This window comes from Brachionichthys hirsutus, chromosome 19, assembly GCF_040956055.1.
Source record: "Brachionichthys hirsutus isolate HB-005 chromosome 19, CSIRO-AGI_Bhir_v1, whole genome shotgun sequence".
Classification (NCBI taxonomy): Eukaryota; Metazoa; Chordata; class Actinopteri; order Lophiiformes; family Brachionichthyidae; genus Brachionichthys; species Brachionichthys hirsutus.
Genome location: NC_090915.1, coordinates 11,358,366 through 11,375,627, shown reverse-complemented (window position 1 = coordinate 11,375,627; position 17,262 = coordinate 11,358,366). Strand labels below are relative to the sequence as shown.

The 17,262-nt window shown below is 43.5% G+C and overlaps 2 protein-coding genes across 2 annotated transcripts in view; both read left to right on the top strand.

The window, feature by feature from the left end:
• npr2 (natriuretic peptide receptor 2) overlaps positions 1–4,699 on the top strand; it is a 41,186-nt gene extending 36,487 nt beyond the window's left edge. The window contains exons 18-22 of the mRNA XM_068752649.1: positions 169–237; positions 410–584; positions 2,848–2,946; positions 3,876–3,967; positions 4,519–4,699. Coding sequence (XP_068608750.1) covers positions 169–237; positions 410–584; positions 2,848–2,946; positions 3,876–3,967; positions 4,519–4,581 — 498 coding nt within the window. The 3' untranslated portion in view covers positions 4,582–4,699. The remainder of the gene's footprint in view (positions 1–168; positions 238–409; positions 585–2,847; positions 2,947–3,875; positions 3,968–4,518) is intronic.
• Positions 4,700–13,775: 9,076 nt separating this feature from the next.
• Positions 13,776–14,183, top strand: pmchl (pro-melanin-concentrating hormone, like). The gene has a single exon (XM_068752990.1). The coding sequence runs from the start codon at positions 13,776–13,778 to the stop codon at positions 14,181–14,183; it is 408 nt and encodes a 135-aa protein (XP_068609091.1).
• The last annotated feature ends 3,079 nt before the right edge of the window (positions 14,184–17,262 follow it).

The following is a 17,262-nucleotide window of genomic DNA, read 5'->3' as shown; positions in this document are numbered from 1 at the left end:
TCCCCATGGCTGCTGCCATGAATTATGATTACATCACTTCCTGATTGGTCATCCACATCAAGTATACAGTTTCAAATTCTCCATTTAAGCTCCTTAATTTTCAGCGCTTGTTGTAGTATTGTCGCTTTGTGGAAGTCATAAATAAAACGCCGGTGTCTGTCTCTACAGGTTGTCACGTTGCTCAATGACCTTTACACCTGTTTCGACGCCATCATTGATAACTTTGACGTATACAAGGTAAGCCAGGAGTATTGGCGCGTAAATGTTTCTGCACATATGTTCCACGGTGCGAAGGCTCAAGTAGGAAGATAAAGCCAAGCTCAATGCCGTGATCGTTAGAGTGATGCATTCTGGACCTTTGTAGGAATCCTGGGAAGACAACGCTTGACTGTTCTGGTTTGCCCCTCAGGTCGAGACCATTGGCGACGCCTACATGGTGGTGTCGGGACTCCCAGTCCGGAATGGAAAACTCCACGCCAGAGAGATTGCCGGGATGTCTCTGGCGTTGTTAGAAGAGGTCAAAACGTTCAAGATCCGGCACAGACCCAATGACCAGCTGAGGCTCAGGATAGGTATACACACAGGTGGGTGAGCCCCGAGCCTGATGCAGAACTGCGGGTCGCTGCGACAGCATCATCATAGCAGCTGCCTCAGTGATGACACATTGACGAATGTTTGGGAAGCTTTTATCAACTTTAACCATAAGCAAGCAAACCTGGCAAAAAAAAGCGGGCTCTAGTACAACCCTTCTGATGAGAGAATGCAAGTTAAGAAGCCCCGCCTCCTCGAACCGTACCCTCTCTCTCTCCTCCTGATACAGAGAGCAGACTGGACGTACCGGTCAGTTAGCAAAAAGAAGCATTTATGCTCTGATGAATTATGAGTGAACAAGGTCGGTTGGCGTTAAGAGTTTTCACTCGGCTTTCATCGGTTCTTTTATCTCTGTCAGAGGCGTATGATCAATGAAGAGAACGTTTGAAAGATTTAAACATTTAATAAAACAATTCAGATACAAGTTGCCGCTGGTTTCCCTACGCTGCCCTTTGTGTTTTGATCCAGCTTCTGAACAAAAAAGAATTACACAGAGGCTTATCGTTTATACCCCTGTGGTGTGCCCCTCCATTGGGGGAGGGTCCACTGCAAAGCTATCTAATACCTACTATGCATTATATAAATGTAGCGCTCTCTAATGTGATTTATAGACTAACAGATGAGGTGAGACAGGAAGCTCCTCTGAATATGATGTTTGCAGATGACATTGTGATCTGCAGGTAGAGGAGAATCTAGAGAAGTGGAGGTCTGCTCTAGAGAAGAGAGGAATGACGGTGAGCAGGAGTAAAACAGAGTACATGTGTGTAAAGGAGAAGGTCCCAGGGGGGACAGTGAAGCTACAAGGAAGAGACGTAAAGAAGGGAGAGGACTTCAGGTACCTCGGGTCAACAGAGCAGAGTGATGGAGAGAATGTGGAAAGGAGGTGAAGAATCGTGTGCAGGCAGGCTGGAACGGGGGGAGGAAAGTATCAGGTGTGCTCTGTGATAGGACGAAGGGACAGGTCTACAAGACAGTGGTGAGGACAGCCATGATGGACGGCTTAGAGACAGTGGTGAGGACAGCCATGATGGACGGCTGTCTCTGAGGAACAGACAGGAGGCGGAGCTAGAAGTGGAGGAGATGAAGATGCTGAGGTTCTCCTTGGGAGGGACCAGGTTGGACAGGATTAGAAATGAGACAACAAGAGGGACAGTGAAGGTTAGACGTTTTGGAGACAAGGTCAGAGAGACCAGACTTCGATGGTTTGGACATGTCCAGAGGAGAGACAGGGACTAAGGATGCTGAGGATGGAGCTGCCAGGGAACAGGGCTAGAGGTTCTCTGTCCTTGCAGTGCTCTCTCTCTCTTTTAACCTGACCATGAATGCATTATTCATATCCGGGCTTGCCCCCTTTTTTTAAAGTAATTTAATCTTTTGCTATTTCTCTATTGACTTAATTTTTCTTTTTACACTCTGGCAAAGCAAAAGAAGCTTTCCATTCTTCATTCTGACCTGTTCCTATCAGCAGTCGATTGAGTTCTGGTGGGGAAACAGCCGGTAATGAGCACAGCACCAGACCGTTCTGAATAGTGGAACAAGCCCGAGATGCTGGCAGCGCCTCTACGGGCTGATCCAGGCCCTTTGGGTGTCGTCGTTATGAGCACTAAACGAGTTACAGTTGCATCATGAGGAAGTAAAGTTCTCTAAGTGTGCGCTCTGTGGACAAAAGGTCCGGTGCAGCGCAGCGGACGGAGCCCATGACCAAGCAGCAGAGCAGCATGATCAAATGATTTTCCCTTTTTCATGTTTCTCGCCGTAACATTTTTATTCGGACTACAACGTGTCAGGGATGCCTTAACTGTCGGGTAAGCGAAACAAAATGTTGCAGAAATGCCAGTTTAGACAAAAGCTGTCGCCTCTGAGCCGCCCTGCAGAAGAAAGAAAGACTGATGTTAACGTCGTGGATGCCAAAACGACGACTGGACACAAACACTCGGGATGTTTTATCTCCATCTGCCTGACATCACAGACGAGCGGCTTCTGACACAGTATTTAGTCTGAACCGGGCCGAGCTGGCACCGCTCGGGTTCAGACACTTGACACGAAGCAGACATGGGCCAGAGCCTGCCGGCTGGTGCTTAGTGTTGTCAGAGTATTTTCAACCATTTAATAGTGCAATTGTTTTTCACTCACTTAAAACACATTCGCTGCAGTGGTTGTTTGATACCATGCCAGGTAGGTTTTAGTTTCTGTTTCTTTGTTTCTTTGTGTGTTTTCCGGTCTTTAATGGGGCTGTTTTGATCTCGTGCTTTGCAGGTCCGGTCTGCGCCGGCGTGGTCGGTTTGAAGATGCCCAGATACTGTTTGTTTGGGGATACTGTTAACACGGCCTCGCGCATGGAGTCCAACGGAGAGGGTGAGCGGCGGATCAGTGTCTTCACTGCTCACATTTGTTGTGTCCTACTATTTACAAGTCAACTCTGTATTCTGGCTATTGCTCTTATTTTAGCTCACAGTCCCTTCTGCTGCATGAGTCGCCAGGATTTAAACCGGGAGCCTCCCTCTTTCTCTGCTCCTGACACTGGTCACTGTAGTTTATGACAAACCGCCTCAGTCAGGACTGAACAGTGTGTCTGGTGGGGGGCTATTTTCAGATGCTGGTTCATGCTACATGCAGTCGGCTGGAAAACTGCAGCATGTTATGATGCAGAGTAAATATAAGTTGATTATATGTTGTTGTTGTTGCTTTTTTACTACATGGGGCGTAGTTGTACTTGTTAGTATACTCTTTATGTCTTCTTTCTAAAGAACCATTGATAGAATATCATTTCACAGCTGAATATAATCTTATTTAATGCTAAAATCGCAACAAATTGTTGACCTGAATGAGCGTAGAAACAAAGAATCCACCGGAGTTGTGTAAGTTTGGTTGAAGATGTGATTTAGCTCGACCTGGACCGAGAATATCGATCTGCGGCGTCTCGATCGTCCTGGGCTGGCATTTCTGCTTCATAACGGCAGTGACAGGAATACTGTTCGGATACTTTGTGAACCAATCATCAGATGTATCGATTCACTACTGAGCCACTTCCTGCGTTGTGCCTCTACTGGTAAATAATTGATGGTGTAAAGGGCCCTTAGCCAGCAATTAACTGTGCAGGCTAAAACTTCTGAGGCAGGATTCAGGTCTCAGATCTCTGCACTGTGTGGACCGTGGACAAAACAATGGCGCTTAGATCTGGCCGGATGTGCCGTTTCTTCTGGCGCCATGACATAACATCAGCATCTTAATCCACCGTGTGAAAATGCTCAGTCTGGTCTGTTGTGCTCTTGATTTGTTCGCAGCGCTCAGGATTCACGTCTCCTCGGCCACCAAAGAAGTGCTGGATGAGTTTGGCTACTTTGACCTCCAGCTACGAGGAGACGTAGAAATGAAGGTAAGAAGCCTGCCTTTGTGTTTTTAGAGCGAGTGAAAGGAAGCGAGGAAAGCTGCACTTCGAAAAACAACAACAACTTTAAGTGAATGAAATAAACACACTACCGAGTATAAGATTAGCTGGACAGTGTGAGACTTTAGTCAAAAGAAGCTTTTCATGTTACTTTAAGTTGAAGCTCTGCTGTGCAATGAGGCAGTGGAAGTCGATGCTGCTTGGAGGCTCGGGCTGCAGATTGTCTTCAGTATGCTGGTCATTCTGTCCTAATCTGAGGATTATTCCCTTAATCTTCAATTCAGTTTATTATTTAGTGTTTGAAGTCCCTTAAAGTCTCTCTGAGGAAACCTTTACTTTCATCAGTGGCTGCCCGCGGAAAATCTCACTTGAGTTAGACGTTAAAACTAAAAGTGGTGAAAGCTGGATTCCTGTTAGAATGGACGATGATGATCCTGAGGTGCAGTTACCATCAGGGTCACCCTTAAAGGAAGGGCAGAGGACGCCCCCCCCCCCTCATCGCCATTGATGGACCTATTGATTTTTTTGTGCTTTTCCAGGGCAAAGGCAAAATGAGAACCTATTGGCTTCTTGGGGAGAAGACTGATGTGTACGTAATCTGAGCGTCTCGCAGCAGCTCCGGTGGCCGAGCCACTACTTTATTTGTTCTAGAATAAGTCCTTATTGGTGATTTCCACGCAACGGAAAGGGGAAGGACACCTTGTGACAACAGAGGGAATTTCAGGTATATTTATTACCTGCATACTGAAACTAATAAAAACATAAAAGAACATTGTAAAAGTTGTTTTTGTATGAAGAAGCTTTCTGTCCTGAGAGTGAGTACTTTTCACTGATACATTCTTATTTTTTGTGCTTTCTATATTAAGGTTTATATAGTGTGTTTGGAAGTCAATGATGTATTATTTCCTTGAAATGTCCATTCAAGTTGGGAGCCACAGCATTATAACGTGTATATATGTATATCCAAGATACTGTAAGATATTTTGTTCAATAAACTGAGTAAAACAAGCTTTTTTTTATTTTGTGTTTAGTCATCGATGTTTTCTCTCAGGATGTAGCATGAGAAAGGAAGTTCGTTGTGGGGGTCAACCCTCCATCATGTCATGTCCTTGTAGCAATATTCACAAAAAGGTTTCCATCAGTTTAATCAGAAACAATCTTTAAATGACTTTGTGCTATGTCCCTAAAATACATCGAGTCTCGCTAGATTATTGCGTTTAAAGACAGGAAGTGCAGAGCGGGACGAAGCCTCTTCAGCAGAGGGCCGGCCTATCCGGTGGCACCTTCTGGATAGGTCTATTGAAATGGAGAGGTTATTTTCATTTTAGTTTCTATTAAATATCATCTTTAGCGTTTTAGCGCAGTATTATTAATACAACATATTATTAGTCTCACTGCTTTACAGTTTGTGATGCTGCAGGCCTGTAATAGTTTAGAATATGAAGAAGCAGCGTGCCGCTGCAGAGCATTAAGCATGTGAAGTCTGCTTAACTGCGGGCCGTTGTAGACAGATAGGGGGAGAAATAGCGAGAGGCCAGCTGCGTGTTTGTTGCAATGACATCAGCGCTCGTTAGGTGCTCATTAGCAGTTGTGAAGCAGGGGCATGGGCACGTGTGTGGTTGTGTGTTGGCGTGTGCACTTTTCATCCCTGCAGGAGGACATCTTCCCCTCCTGCAATGGCTGTAATTAACGCCGACTTTCTCACAGCGACTGCTGCCGCCTGTTAGAGCCGCAGCAAGCACAGCGAATGAATGTCGACCTGCTAAAAAATATTCGTTTAAAAAACTTTGGCAGGTTTAAATGTCTATTTCTTAATCAAACAAAGACTATGATAAGAAATGTTTTATTTTTAACTGTTTGTGACCCCCCAAAAAAATACAGAAATCGCTGTGCATGAAAATGTAAAATAAAAAGTAACGAATAAATTCACATGTAAGGACACCCAGTCTGTCATATCATGCAATCCAGAAACATAAAGAGAGAGAGAATGAAGCCCAACTAACAAGCTAACTAAATAACAAACTAAACCCTGCACCTGCCATCCAAGTTATCAGGCCAGAAAATACGGTATCAATACATCTTTTATTGAATCTGTTTCTTTATTTATTTTTTCAGCAAACCAAAAATAATGCAGAAACATGAAAGGAGAAAATAAAAATGACTGTGCCTCATTTCATCCGAAGTGTTAAAAACAAACTTGCTCCAAGATCTTGCATTTGAGAGGCACGTTGGTTTTCCTGTATACATCCCATGAGATAATGAACTGTTTGTAGAGGTATAGAGGATTCTGCGCTGCTTTCTGCACCCTAACAGGTTTTCTTCAAGGACAATGGCAGGATGTTGGTTTTGTGTAGGAGGACAGTCTTTGTTCCTCAGCGCCATTCAACCGCAATTAGAGGTTTCAAAAGGCAACAGAGAAAAGAAAAACTGTTGAATTGTGCCTGACACACACCAAGTTCCTTGAGTAGTTCACTACAAACAAGTTAGAGAATGTTGTTGAGCCTAAAGTTAGGAAGATTGTTCTCTTTACACTGCACTAGCATGACAGCATTTACCACACACTCCTAACGACCGCTATCGTCTGCGCTGAAGGTGAAACTCATAATAAAACCACATTTTATATTACGCTACAGTAATACTGTGCATCATTTATTATCACCATTTTGTGCGCATGTGTCTATATAGCAACTATACAATGAAAATCCCTTTTCACTTCATGTTTTACATGTGACTGTAACATTTGCATTCTATGGAAATTTGGTTTGAATGAAAACATATGCTTGAAAATAAGTGGTTCACATCCCTAGAAGCAGTATCACTGCAGATTGCTGCTTCTTAATCAGGCAGGAATACTACAACGTAGTAGTAATCCATTTCGTTAATGAAAAATGTTTATGCGCAGCAGTGAGTATATTTCTAAGGATAAATCCGGCCTTTTCATTGATTTCACTTTGTTTGTCTGAGGATCAACAGAAGCATCCCCGTTCGCGATAACAACATTATCAACGTCATAACATCTGTTAGCTCTTTCACATTCATTGTGTGGGTTCATCCGGCGTACAGACTCATTGATCAGATATTGATTTCATCCAGTTGCTCCCTGATGGGTGTGCTGAACAGGGCTGACTTCCTGAATGGTGCCTTCAGGGTCCGTGCGCCGGTCACACCCTGTGACACAAAGCACAACTAAGATGCTTAATTATTATAACTAATTCCCTCAGTCTTAATATACTCCCACACGCCCTGGGCTGAGAGGAGAGGAATGAAAACGACTAAATGTAATAGAGAGGCACGGGAAAAATGGTAGAAGGAGGTTAGAAAACAGCCATCCTATAATTCCTGTGGCTGTCCATCCTGTGTCGACTGGGTGAGAGGTGAGGGACACCCAGGACAAGCCGCCAGGTCATCGCAGGCCAACACAGAGACAGACAATCAGCCACACACACTCACGGGCAATTTAGCGTCACCAATCAGCCTAGGCTGCATGTTTTTGGTGGAGGGAGGAAGCCGGAGAACCCGGAGAGAACCCGGAGAGAACCCACGCAGACACGGAGAGAACCCACGCAGACACGGGGAGAACATGCAAACTCCTCACAGAAAGGCCACAAGCCAGATTCAAACCTCCTTGCTGTGAGGCAACAGCGCTTACCACTGCGCCACCGGGCCGCCCACTCAGAATACATTCATCTCCTCGAAAGGCGACTTCAGTCGGACTGACATTAAATGACTTCAACCAAATGTAATAGTATCCATCATGAAAATTTAATGCAAGTTTTAATGTAAATGATCTAAATTAGAGCAAATTCTTAATTAGGTGGGGTAAAGTGAGTGGAGTTGGATCACTATCTCGAGTGTGGAACTCCAGTCACAATAAGGGGGAGTCCCGGTTCCTTCAAGTGTCCTTCTGGATCCTCAGACTGAGAGGACGTAAGGGGGATGGCACGGAACACGGCAGACAAATCAGTTCCATACGGGTCATCTCAGGCGTTTTCAAAAAGGTCAAAGGTTCAGTTTGACCTTTGGCTCAAGCAGCGCGAGATGCCGAAACAAAGATACAGCTTCTCCCACAGGCTAAGCTACGGACAAAAGGTGACAACAAACCTGTATCTGGTGGCAATTTTCGCTCCAGAATGTGATGGCCTGGTCAGTTTTATAATCATGAACCTGGAAATAAGACAAAGCAGATGATCAGCGCTGCGTAATTCTTAAAACAGAACGGCGTTTGCTGTGAAAGTCCTTGAACGCCTTTCTGCAGATGAGGTAAATCTTTTTACCTCTCAAAGGAAGAGTCGACACGGTTGCCATGCAACAAGTTCATACTGTTCATATTTGTTGGATGGCGGGGGGGGGGGGACGTTTGATGCAGTATCTTTAAATGTAAGCTGTGGAAATTAAAGTGCTGAAATAAACTGCAGATGATTTAAAAAAATAACACGTCAGGATCTGAGGCTGAACTAAACGTTCCAGAGCGCTTCCATCACTTTGAGAAGTAAACTATTAAAGTGTGGCCTTTTCAAGGACGTTTATTTTATTTATTTATTTTTTGATAAGAGGGGAAAGAGCAGAGGAGAAGAAAAAAAAAAAAAATTAAATGAAGGAAAACTGTTTTGAAATTGGTCAAAGGATGTGATGTTGAAGAGAGATGACAATAAACAACTGTAGCTACACAGAACAAACAGCAACAACAACAACAACAGCAACAACAGTGACTCCAGGTGAATCGATACACAAACTGCAAGCTCGCCACAACTTTCACTTCAAATGCATGCTTTTAAATCGAGGCAGAAAACGGCCCAAACGCATCTTTCCGGTGAGAGATTCATAAAAGCGGCGCCGCTTTGTGGGTCTGACGTATTCTAACAATGTGATCACTTATAACCGGGGAGATTCACAGTTTGGTTGCTCTGCAGTCGCATGAATGGTGAACGAATTCAACAGGAGGTTTCACTCGACAAAAGTTTAATAGTAAAGAGTTTGCTTTTAGCAGATCTGAAGAAACACTCTACATGGTAATTATATCAGAGAGTGTGTGTGTGTGTGTGTGTGTGATTGCATTTGATTGAACACAGGAGGCCTTCTGGAACGCAACACACGCATCATAAAGGTATAGACTCTTACTAGTGTTTCAGGAGCGCGAGGCACAAATCCCTCCGCACAGAAATCCCTCTGGGCTGTGGAGCAGAAGTCCGTCTGGGGAGTTGGTTGTTTCTGTTGGCCGTGGATCTTCTCGCTGTGGAAACAGCAAGATAATATCCCGCTCGCTGTTGTATAATAATTACCACCACACAGGAGGTCACACTCTCATGCATGTCCATTTGGTGTGTTGTTTGCAGGATTGTGTAAAAAAGTACTCAACAAATTTCCGTGAGGATGGGACTCAAACAATATGCAAATGGGTGCAGATCAAGATTGGGGGGGGGGGGGGGGGGGGGCGGGGGGGGGGATTCTGCATTTACATTCTTTGACACTTTACGATAGGGCAGGTAGGAAATAATGCATGGATCTCGCTGGAAACATTCTGGCAGATTTAGGGGATGGTGTCTATGAGATTGTGGATCAATTTGAAATGTATTTCTAATCGAGTTAAATATATTTTTGGGGGGTGAACTAGGGGGGTCACAGGGCGATGAGTTTGATTTAGGATGAGACTTCAAAGAAGGTAAGACGACTGGGGTCTTGGTGGAATAACAGATTCCATTAATTAATGATTCATTAATAATATCCTTAAAGAGTACATGACAATATTGTATTTAATCATTCATCACATCTGGCAAACATCTACCATCATTCAGGAAGCCTTAATTCCTGCTCCGCCGACTGATGAGGGAAGAGCTTTGCAGCTGCAGCAAAGACTATCTAATCTAAAATTATCATTTTAGATTATTCAATCAGCCAATGAAAGGCAGATAAATACTTTCTGCTTATATCTCATTTCATGTGTCCTTTATTTGCATCAGGGGGACAAACCAAACTCTCCGTTCTCCATTTCTACAAATAAGTCCAACAATAATTTATTTTGCATCCCAACATCATTATTTTTACCTTATCATCTGGGCGACATGTTTTTCCAAAAGCTCACTTCTGATGCCTGAACCATGGAAAAAGAAAGAGGAGAAGAAATAAATTAAAAAATCCAATAAAAAAAAGTTTTTTAAGGGAAAAGGAGTCTTAAGCGTCTGCATGAAGTCACTTCTATGTGAATAAAATGGTCTGGAGTCCTTTGAGATATAACTGGTCTCGAGCAGCGTGGACATGCACTTACCCCGTGTCCTCGCCCCGGAACTCTTCGGCGGGAGGTAAGCCGCTCTGGACGTGGTGACAGTCTCCATCTTTGACTCCTGGTCCATGGTGATGATCCCCCTGTGTCCATGTCTCTGGATCTGTGTCCTCGCCTCCTCTGTGTCTAGAGCTGCTACGGCCCTCTGGGTAAATGAACACAGAGGAGTGGGTCAGCAAAATAGAAATGCAGATAAAAGTAATAGAAGGTAACTTTATAAAGTCAGTAATGGTTGCTTTAACTTGACAAAACACAGTGTTTCAAATGTATGTTCCCTAATTTAGTCAACTACAACTACAGCTCGGGTTAATAAGCATGATGCGTTAGTGTTTTAATGATAGCACAATTAAATAAAGGCAGAATTCCAGGACACCTAAAAGAGAAAGTATTCAGCTTCCTAGCTGGCTCACCTTTTCCACCCAGTTGTATATCAGACATTTACCCACAGCGGCGCTCTGCTGGGCCATGGCAGTCCCGAGGTAACAGCGGGACCAGGCTAGAAGGATCAAACTACCGAGTCCCTTAGAAACCGAGGTCTGTTGACGGAACTGTCTCTATGGCAACAACACGTAAGAAGGAACGCGTCGAGTTTCTTAAAGAAGCCATCGCTTTTCCCGCCTTCCTTATAAATAAATGCACGTTTAATATGCGGTAAACGAATAAACAACATTAAAGAAGAAGAAGAAGTTTTGCACGGGGCCACACAAAAGACAAACGCTCACCCAGACACTTACGGACAATTGTGAAGCTGGAGGACCCGGAGAGGGGAATCAAACCCGGAACCTTCTGTCCATGAGGTAGCAGCGCTACCCACTGCGCCACCGGGATTCCCAAGCAGTGAAAGTGAGAACAAAAACTCATAAACCCACCCCTTTAACCGGAACAGAGGCCCACTCTTTCACCCATTTACATGATGATCACCTTCAAAGTTATTTTAAAATCAATCAATAAAATCACCATTAGATCTGCACTCAATCCACATTTACGGTGAGAGCACTAACAGGGATTAGGCCTCGATTCTCGGTTTTCACTTCAACAACCTGAAATATCTGTCAGAAGCTTCGCAGAGCATTTTCACCGACCGTGTGCTGCGGCTCACTTGTTATCCTGAAGGCGAATGCGGTTTGCTGCCAAATGAAGCAGCAACATCATCATTCCAGAGAAATAAAAAACAACTCAAGTGGAGGATTCATTCATTTGCTCAGGAAGCTTGCTGAATCACATCTTCATCGAATACCACACAGCGTTTATTCACATCAATGCCAAACCCCGCTAAATTTAATATGTAATACTTGTTGCCGTGGTTATGAGAAAGAGTCTGTTGCCGAGAAACAGCAGAAGAGTTTTCGCTGTTAGACAGCCAGGGTGTTTGGAGCAGTCTACCAACTCAGCATGAAGAACAGAAGATGAATAACACTGATGCTTCATGTACTGTCAAAATGTGAAAACTAATGGTGCCCATGATTTTAGAAGGGCCTGGTTGGTTAATATTGGCTGTAAATGCCACTGAGGTGCTTGCTTTTCAAAATCCAACACAACAACCCTGATGTAGATGCCAGCAATGTATACTCATGCTAATCAACACACGTTGCAGCCGAGGCTGATGGGAATGATGGAGTAGAGTCAAAGTTCATACATACAACTCACAATGTGAAATTATTTTTTTCACTATTTCTGCAGCAGATTTTATTTCCAGGTTAGCCGCCTGAAAGACACTCTCTATAAATAGACTGGGAGATTAATGCAGAAACGGTGGGACGGATCTCAGCAGAGATATTCTGGTTTCTGTTTGCTTTCCTTTGTTGTATGGTTTGGCTGCAGAGTCTGATCAATGAATGCAACGGGTTCATTATTTTAAGAATGATTTATGTGTATTAATATTCATGTACCTTCATTTGGAAGCTTCAACTTGCTCACCAGACTGCAAATAATGATGCAAAGGTGCGTGGAAGACGTCTCTACGGACTCCGAGGCGCTGATCTTTGCCCCCAGAGGCTGAATCCTCATTAGTCTCTGCGTATCAAGCGCATTGCCTTCACCCTTCAGTGTATTAGATCAGATCATAGAAGAGCTATTCATCTCCTTGTAGACGAGAGAATCACAAGATGGATGGATGCATTATTATTCAACCATAATCTTTCCTAACCCTAATCCACGATCTAATCCAGAAACAAAAATGTAGTAAAAGAAACACTGCAAATGGAAAAAAGTGAACATAAAATGAAATAAATAAGAAACTATTTTGACTGGTTTGGCAAAGAGGTTATTTCATCTTTTTCACGAGTGTTTTATTTTTTCAGGCCATAACTAGAATTATTTCCCTCAATTCTAAGGCGCGTCTATTTTTCAGCGCCACATGGTTTCCATCAGCTGCAGCTCTTTTTGCACCATTAACCATCTTTAGGAAAATAGCTCATCAACAGCACATGTGACAACCTGACATCTGACAGATAACCAAACTGCCTGTCTCCAGAAAACCACGCGAGGCCTTTCAGACAGTAATAAAAACAAAAAAGTGTCGACGGCTCTCAGATGCCAGACTTCTCAAAAACCACCGACATGGTTTTCAGTAAGGATTTGTCCACGGCGCTTCTCATCTGGTCAGGCCGGCTGCACAGTAACAGGACCGAAAGAACCCTGACAATTTAATGACGGTGAATTATTTCTTTAACCGTCAAAGCTTTTACTGTAATGCTGCAAATACAATCAGTAATAATCTCAATAAATCGTCGTTCAGGAATGTAATGCACTTTTAAAGTCTTGAGATACTACATAGGAATTGATGCCAAACGTTTTGATCTGACTCAAATGCCACCTGCATAAATTAAGGCAACTAATGGTGTATGGGTATTCCATATGTGCACAGGTGTGCACAGCTCCTGCAAGCACCACATCCGGCATTTTTAATCCGGATTGTAATTATTCAGTCCAACGGGACAATAAAATGTTGTTTCCATCACCTTCAGACGAGATCCAAAGAATATTCTCCTTCATGAAAAAGCGCTAATTTCACTTTATCGTTGACACGTCGACAAGCAGCTGCTGCCACGATCACACAAACACGCTACTCTAATCCAAGGGATAATCCTCGATCAAGATGTTTTGTGCAAACAGATTCATCGCTGAGTATCTGACACATCAACGAGCTCGACAGGTGTGCGATCCGTCCTCGGTGTTTTAAAGGGAAGGCATTTTGGATTAATCCCATTCCCCACGGTGTTATTGTCAAGAGCCCTTTATTAGCCACCGCATTGGGGACGATTTTAATTAACTTTTCAACAAAACAACTCTCTTCATCCCTGCAAGAGTTCTACCCAACAACTTAATACTGAAGCTAATTTCCTGAGCGCAGCAGGAGATGTTATGATGAAAAAGAAAGAATATGGTTGAACGTAGCCAATCCACTGTGAAAGGGTATAAAACCGGACGAATCGGGCTTAAGGCCAGAAGAACGAAGGGCCCTGGAAAGATCCTCCTCCACGAAGCTATCTCTTTGCACCCCCGTGGATCATCTTCACCATGAGACAGTCCCTCATGCCCATCGTCTTCACCGCGGCACTCTTGTTGGCGTGCCACGGACCATCAGCAGCGTTACCCATGGGAAACACCGAAGACAGCTCATTGGAGCAGGACGCCGTCACCTCGATGATGAGCGAAGAGCTGACAGATAGCATCCTCAGCGATGCCGACCTGTCCACTGCAGGCAAAGCCAGAGGGAAGAAGGTAATTGTCGTCGGCAATCTCAGCCTCTGGAGGAACCTGCGGGCGCTGAACGACGGATTGTCCTTCCTGAAACGGAGGGCTGACGATCACACCAAGGCCATCGAGAAAATAAGTGCTGAGCAGGACCTGAGCGTCCCCATCCTCCGGAGGGACACGATGAGGTGCATGGTGGGACGGGTGTACCGCCCATGTTGGGAGGTCTAGGACACTTTGCTCATCCAGGATCCAGAGCAGACCTCCTGCGTCCCGCCGAGTTGCAACATAATCCAAACGTCTGTGTGTCTTCATTTAGTTTATTGCTGATCTGAGAAATAAAATCATTTCTGCATCGCGTCTTGTGCATGTTTGGTATCTGCATCTTAGGAAGATGCTGAGAGCTGTAGCCAGTCCTTCAGATCCAAGTGTCGCCATACGTTGTGATAATCAATTATTTTGTAATTTAATCTTGGGTCAAATATCCTTTTAATTTTTATCATATTTGTTTTTTTCCTGCTTTTTTTTTTGTCACATTTTAGCCAAATATATATATATTTTTATAGATTTAGTGTATGAAATTAATGAGTCATCGTGTCAGACAGAAATACGCTGCTCGACAGCCACTTTGCCATGATGCCTCCGGCTGCTTGGCTTTATGTACGAAAGCTTTGCCCTTTAGGACCATTTAAGATCGTAAGAAAAGCTATTTGCCATTTACAGGCCTCCCAATCCTTCACAATTCAGATCAATGCTTTATGGGAAGGAGGTGCTTTCCTTTCGCCGATTACTGCCAGGAGTCGCATCTGGAAACTGTTTAACAAGATGTCTCTGAACCTTTTTCAAATTAAATGCTGTTTTGACGTGGTTTTAGATTTAAGTCATGATGAAAACGTTTCTATACTTCCCTGCATCCCAACACTCCTTTAGTTCGTAGCACATAATAATTCACCGTTTCCATACAACCAGATCACAATTACTGAGCAGTGACTAAAACGCAGCGCTTTGAGAACACACTGCCTTTCCCTCTGCATAATAATATATAGTATAATCGCAGTTTCCCAGGCTTCCCTGTTCCACAGTGTCGGCTCCTCCAGCAAAGAAGGACTCACTATGATAATGGAATCTGTTAGGCTGCAGGATGAGGGCTCTTTTCTGATGTACTGATTAGGAGGAGAGAGACGGACCTGGATCAACTGACAGTGGACGGGGCGAGAGACTCTGAATAAGCTCACAGCCTATTATAAGCTACTTCAGAACCTTCTGTGGTTCCCGATGGAGAGGAAGAACTATATTCTAGGCAGAAACATTTAGCCTAGAAATTATATATTAGATGCAAGAACCCAAAACACCGGGTGGAACTGCTGCTAAAATTAAAGAACTTGGAAAAACGAGTCCATAGAGATCCTGGAACTGCTGGGGTTCCGATCCCGAGGCTTCTTCCTCGATTTTGCCTTAATAAAAGCTCTGCTCAGCACAGTCACAGTTAATGAAGGGAATGAAAGGTTCTCTCGTCCTCTGCAGGGAGGCACCGTGACGCCTGTGTGCGCTGCCTGTCATTTCTTACGGTAGAACGTTGCTGCACACAGCTGAGGAACTGCAGGGGAGCGCTCACCCAACCACTGGGACTGTGTCTGCTGCTCGTTCTCCTTTTGCTGTGGTCGCATTCCATTAAAGGTTAGAAGGCTCTTGAAGCCTCTGGACAGTGGAGCTTAACGAATGTGGGGTTTTAATGAAGGGGATACATCTTGAAAAGAAAGAGCAGAGTTTTGTAAGACAATAAATGCACAAAGAAATTAAGTCAGAAATTAAGTAAGAGGATTTCGGCGAGCCGTGCTCAGACCTGGTGCGCTTGTTGTTATCCCGTCGATGCTTTGATCTTTATGTCTCTCACATTCATGAAAACATGAGCAAGTCATTAACGATTGATTTCAACATGGCTACAGCATAAATTAATGCTGTATTTAAAAATAAAATAAATAAAATAAACTGTTATGATCCGCTTTAATGTGATGATGAATATATTTATTAGATAGAATGTTAGAGTACAAGTACAGTCACACAGTAGCGTGTATTATAGTACAAGTACAGTCAAATAGTAGCATGTATTACAGTACAAGTACAGTCAAACAGTGGCATGTATTACAGTACAAGTACAGTCAAACAGTAGCATGTATTACAGTACAAGTACAGTCACACAGTAGCATGTATTACAGTACAAGTACAGTCAAACAATAGTATGTATTGCAGTACAAGTACCGTCAAACATCCTGTCTAAGAGGAGCATTTCTAAAAAGCCCTTGCGGTCTTGTTTCCGTTGAAAGTCCTTAGTACATAAATCATCGACATTTAACAGTACAAATAAAATAAAAATAAATTACTCAATTGATGCAAAATAACTAAATTAAAAAGACACATAATATGTGCAATATGTGTAGGTGGACAAAAAAAAAGGGGGGGGGGGGATTGATCCGGAGAGAGTCGTGATGACTATCTCCGTTTCTGCCCCCCTGAAAGGTGAATTTTTAGGGCTGCAGTGAAAATCACTTCCGTGTTAACTGGATCGGGCCAGAACATTTTCCATAACTTACTATATAACCGCAGATGATCGGATAGCGAGGAAATGTAATAAAAAAGGCTTCATGGGCATAGTTAAAGTTAAAAAGGGAAATTCATGTCTATGAGTGTGAGTCACGAGATTAAATGTCACCGATATTTGACTGATTTATTTTACACATTTCCAAGGTGATGATCTTATCCTTAAAACTAATCAAAAGTGAGCCCTGAAGATTACATTTCATAACTGGCTGATGAAATGAAAATATGTCGTTCCTGACCCTCACTGAAGTGCTCGGTCACCTAAAGTCCACCGCAGACAGGAAGCCGACCCCGGACATTGTTCCCCTCACCATTAACCACGAGCATCTCCCAGTTTCCACATGTAAGCTGCAGAAGCAAGAGACACAGGGTGGGTGTTTGGTCGCCCCGTCGACCTGTCATTCATCTCACGAACACAGAAGCCATGATGTCTGCAGGTAGGATGCACGGTGCACCACTGTTTGCTCCACACTTTACTTTATATTCCTATCAGTAATGTGTGATTCAGTCCTGTTGTCATCATGCCACTGTAGGTACATCTTCAAGTGTCTTCTAAGGTCAATCTATTTACAATGCATTTGAAAATGAAGCCTGTCTAAAGTAATTTTCTGGAAAAATTCCGGATTTTGTAAAAGTTACATAAATTAGAGCAATTATATATATATAAAAAAAATGTTTGAGAAATTTGTCAGAATGTTCCATTAAGACCTTA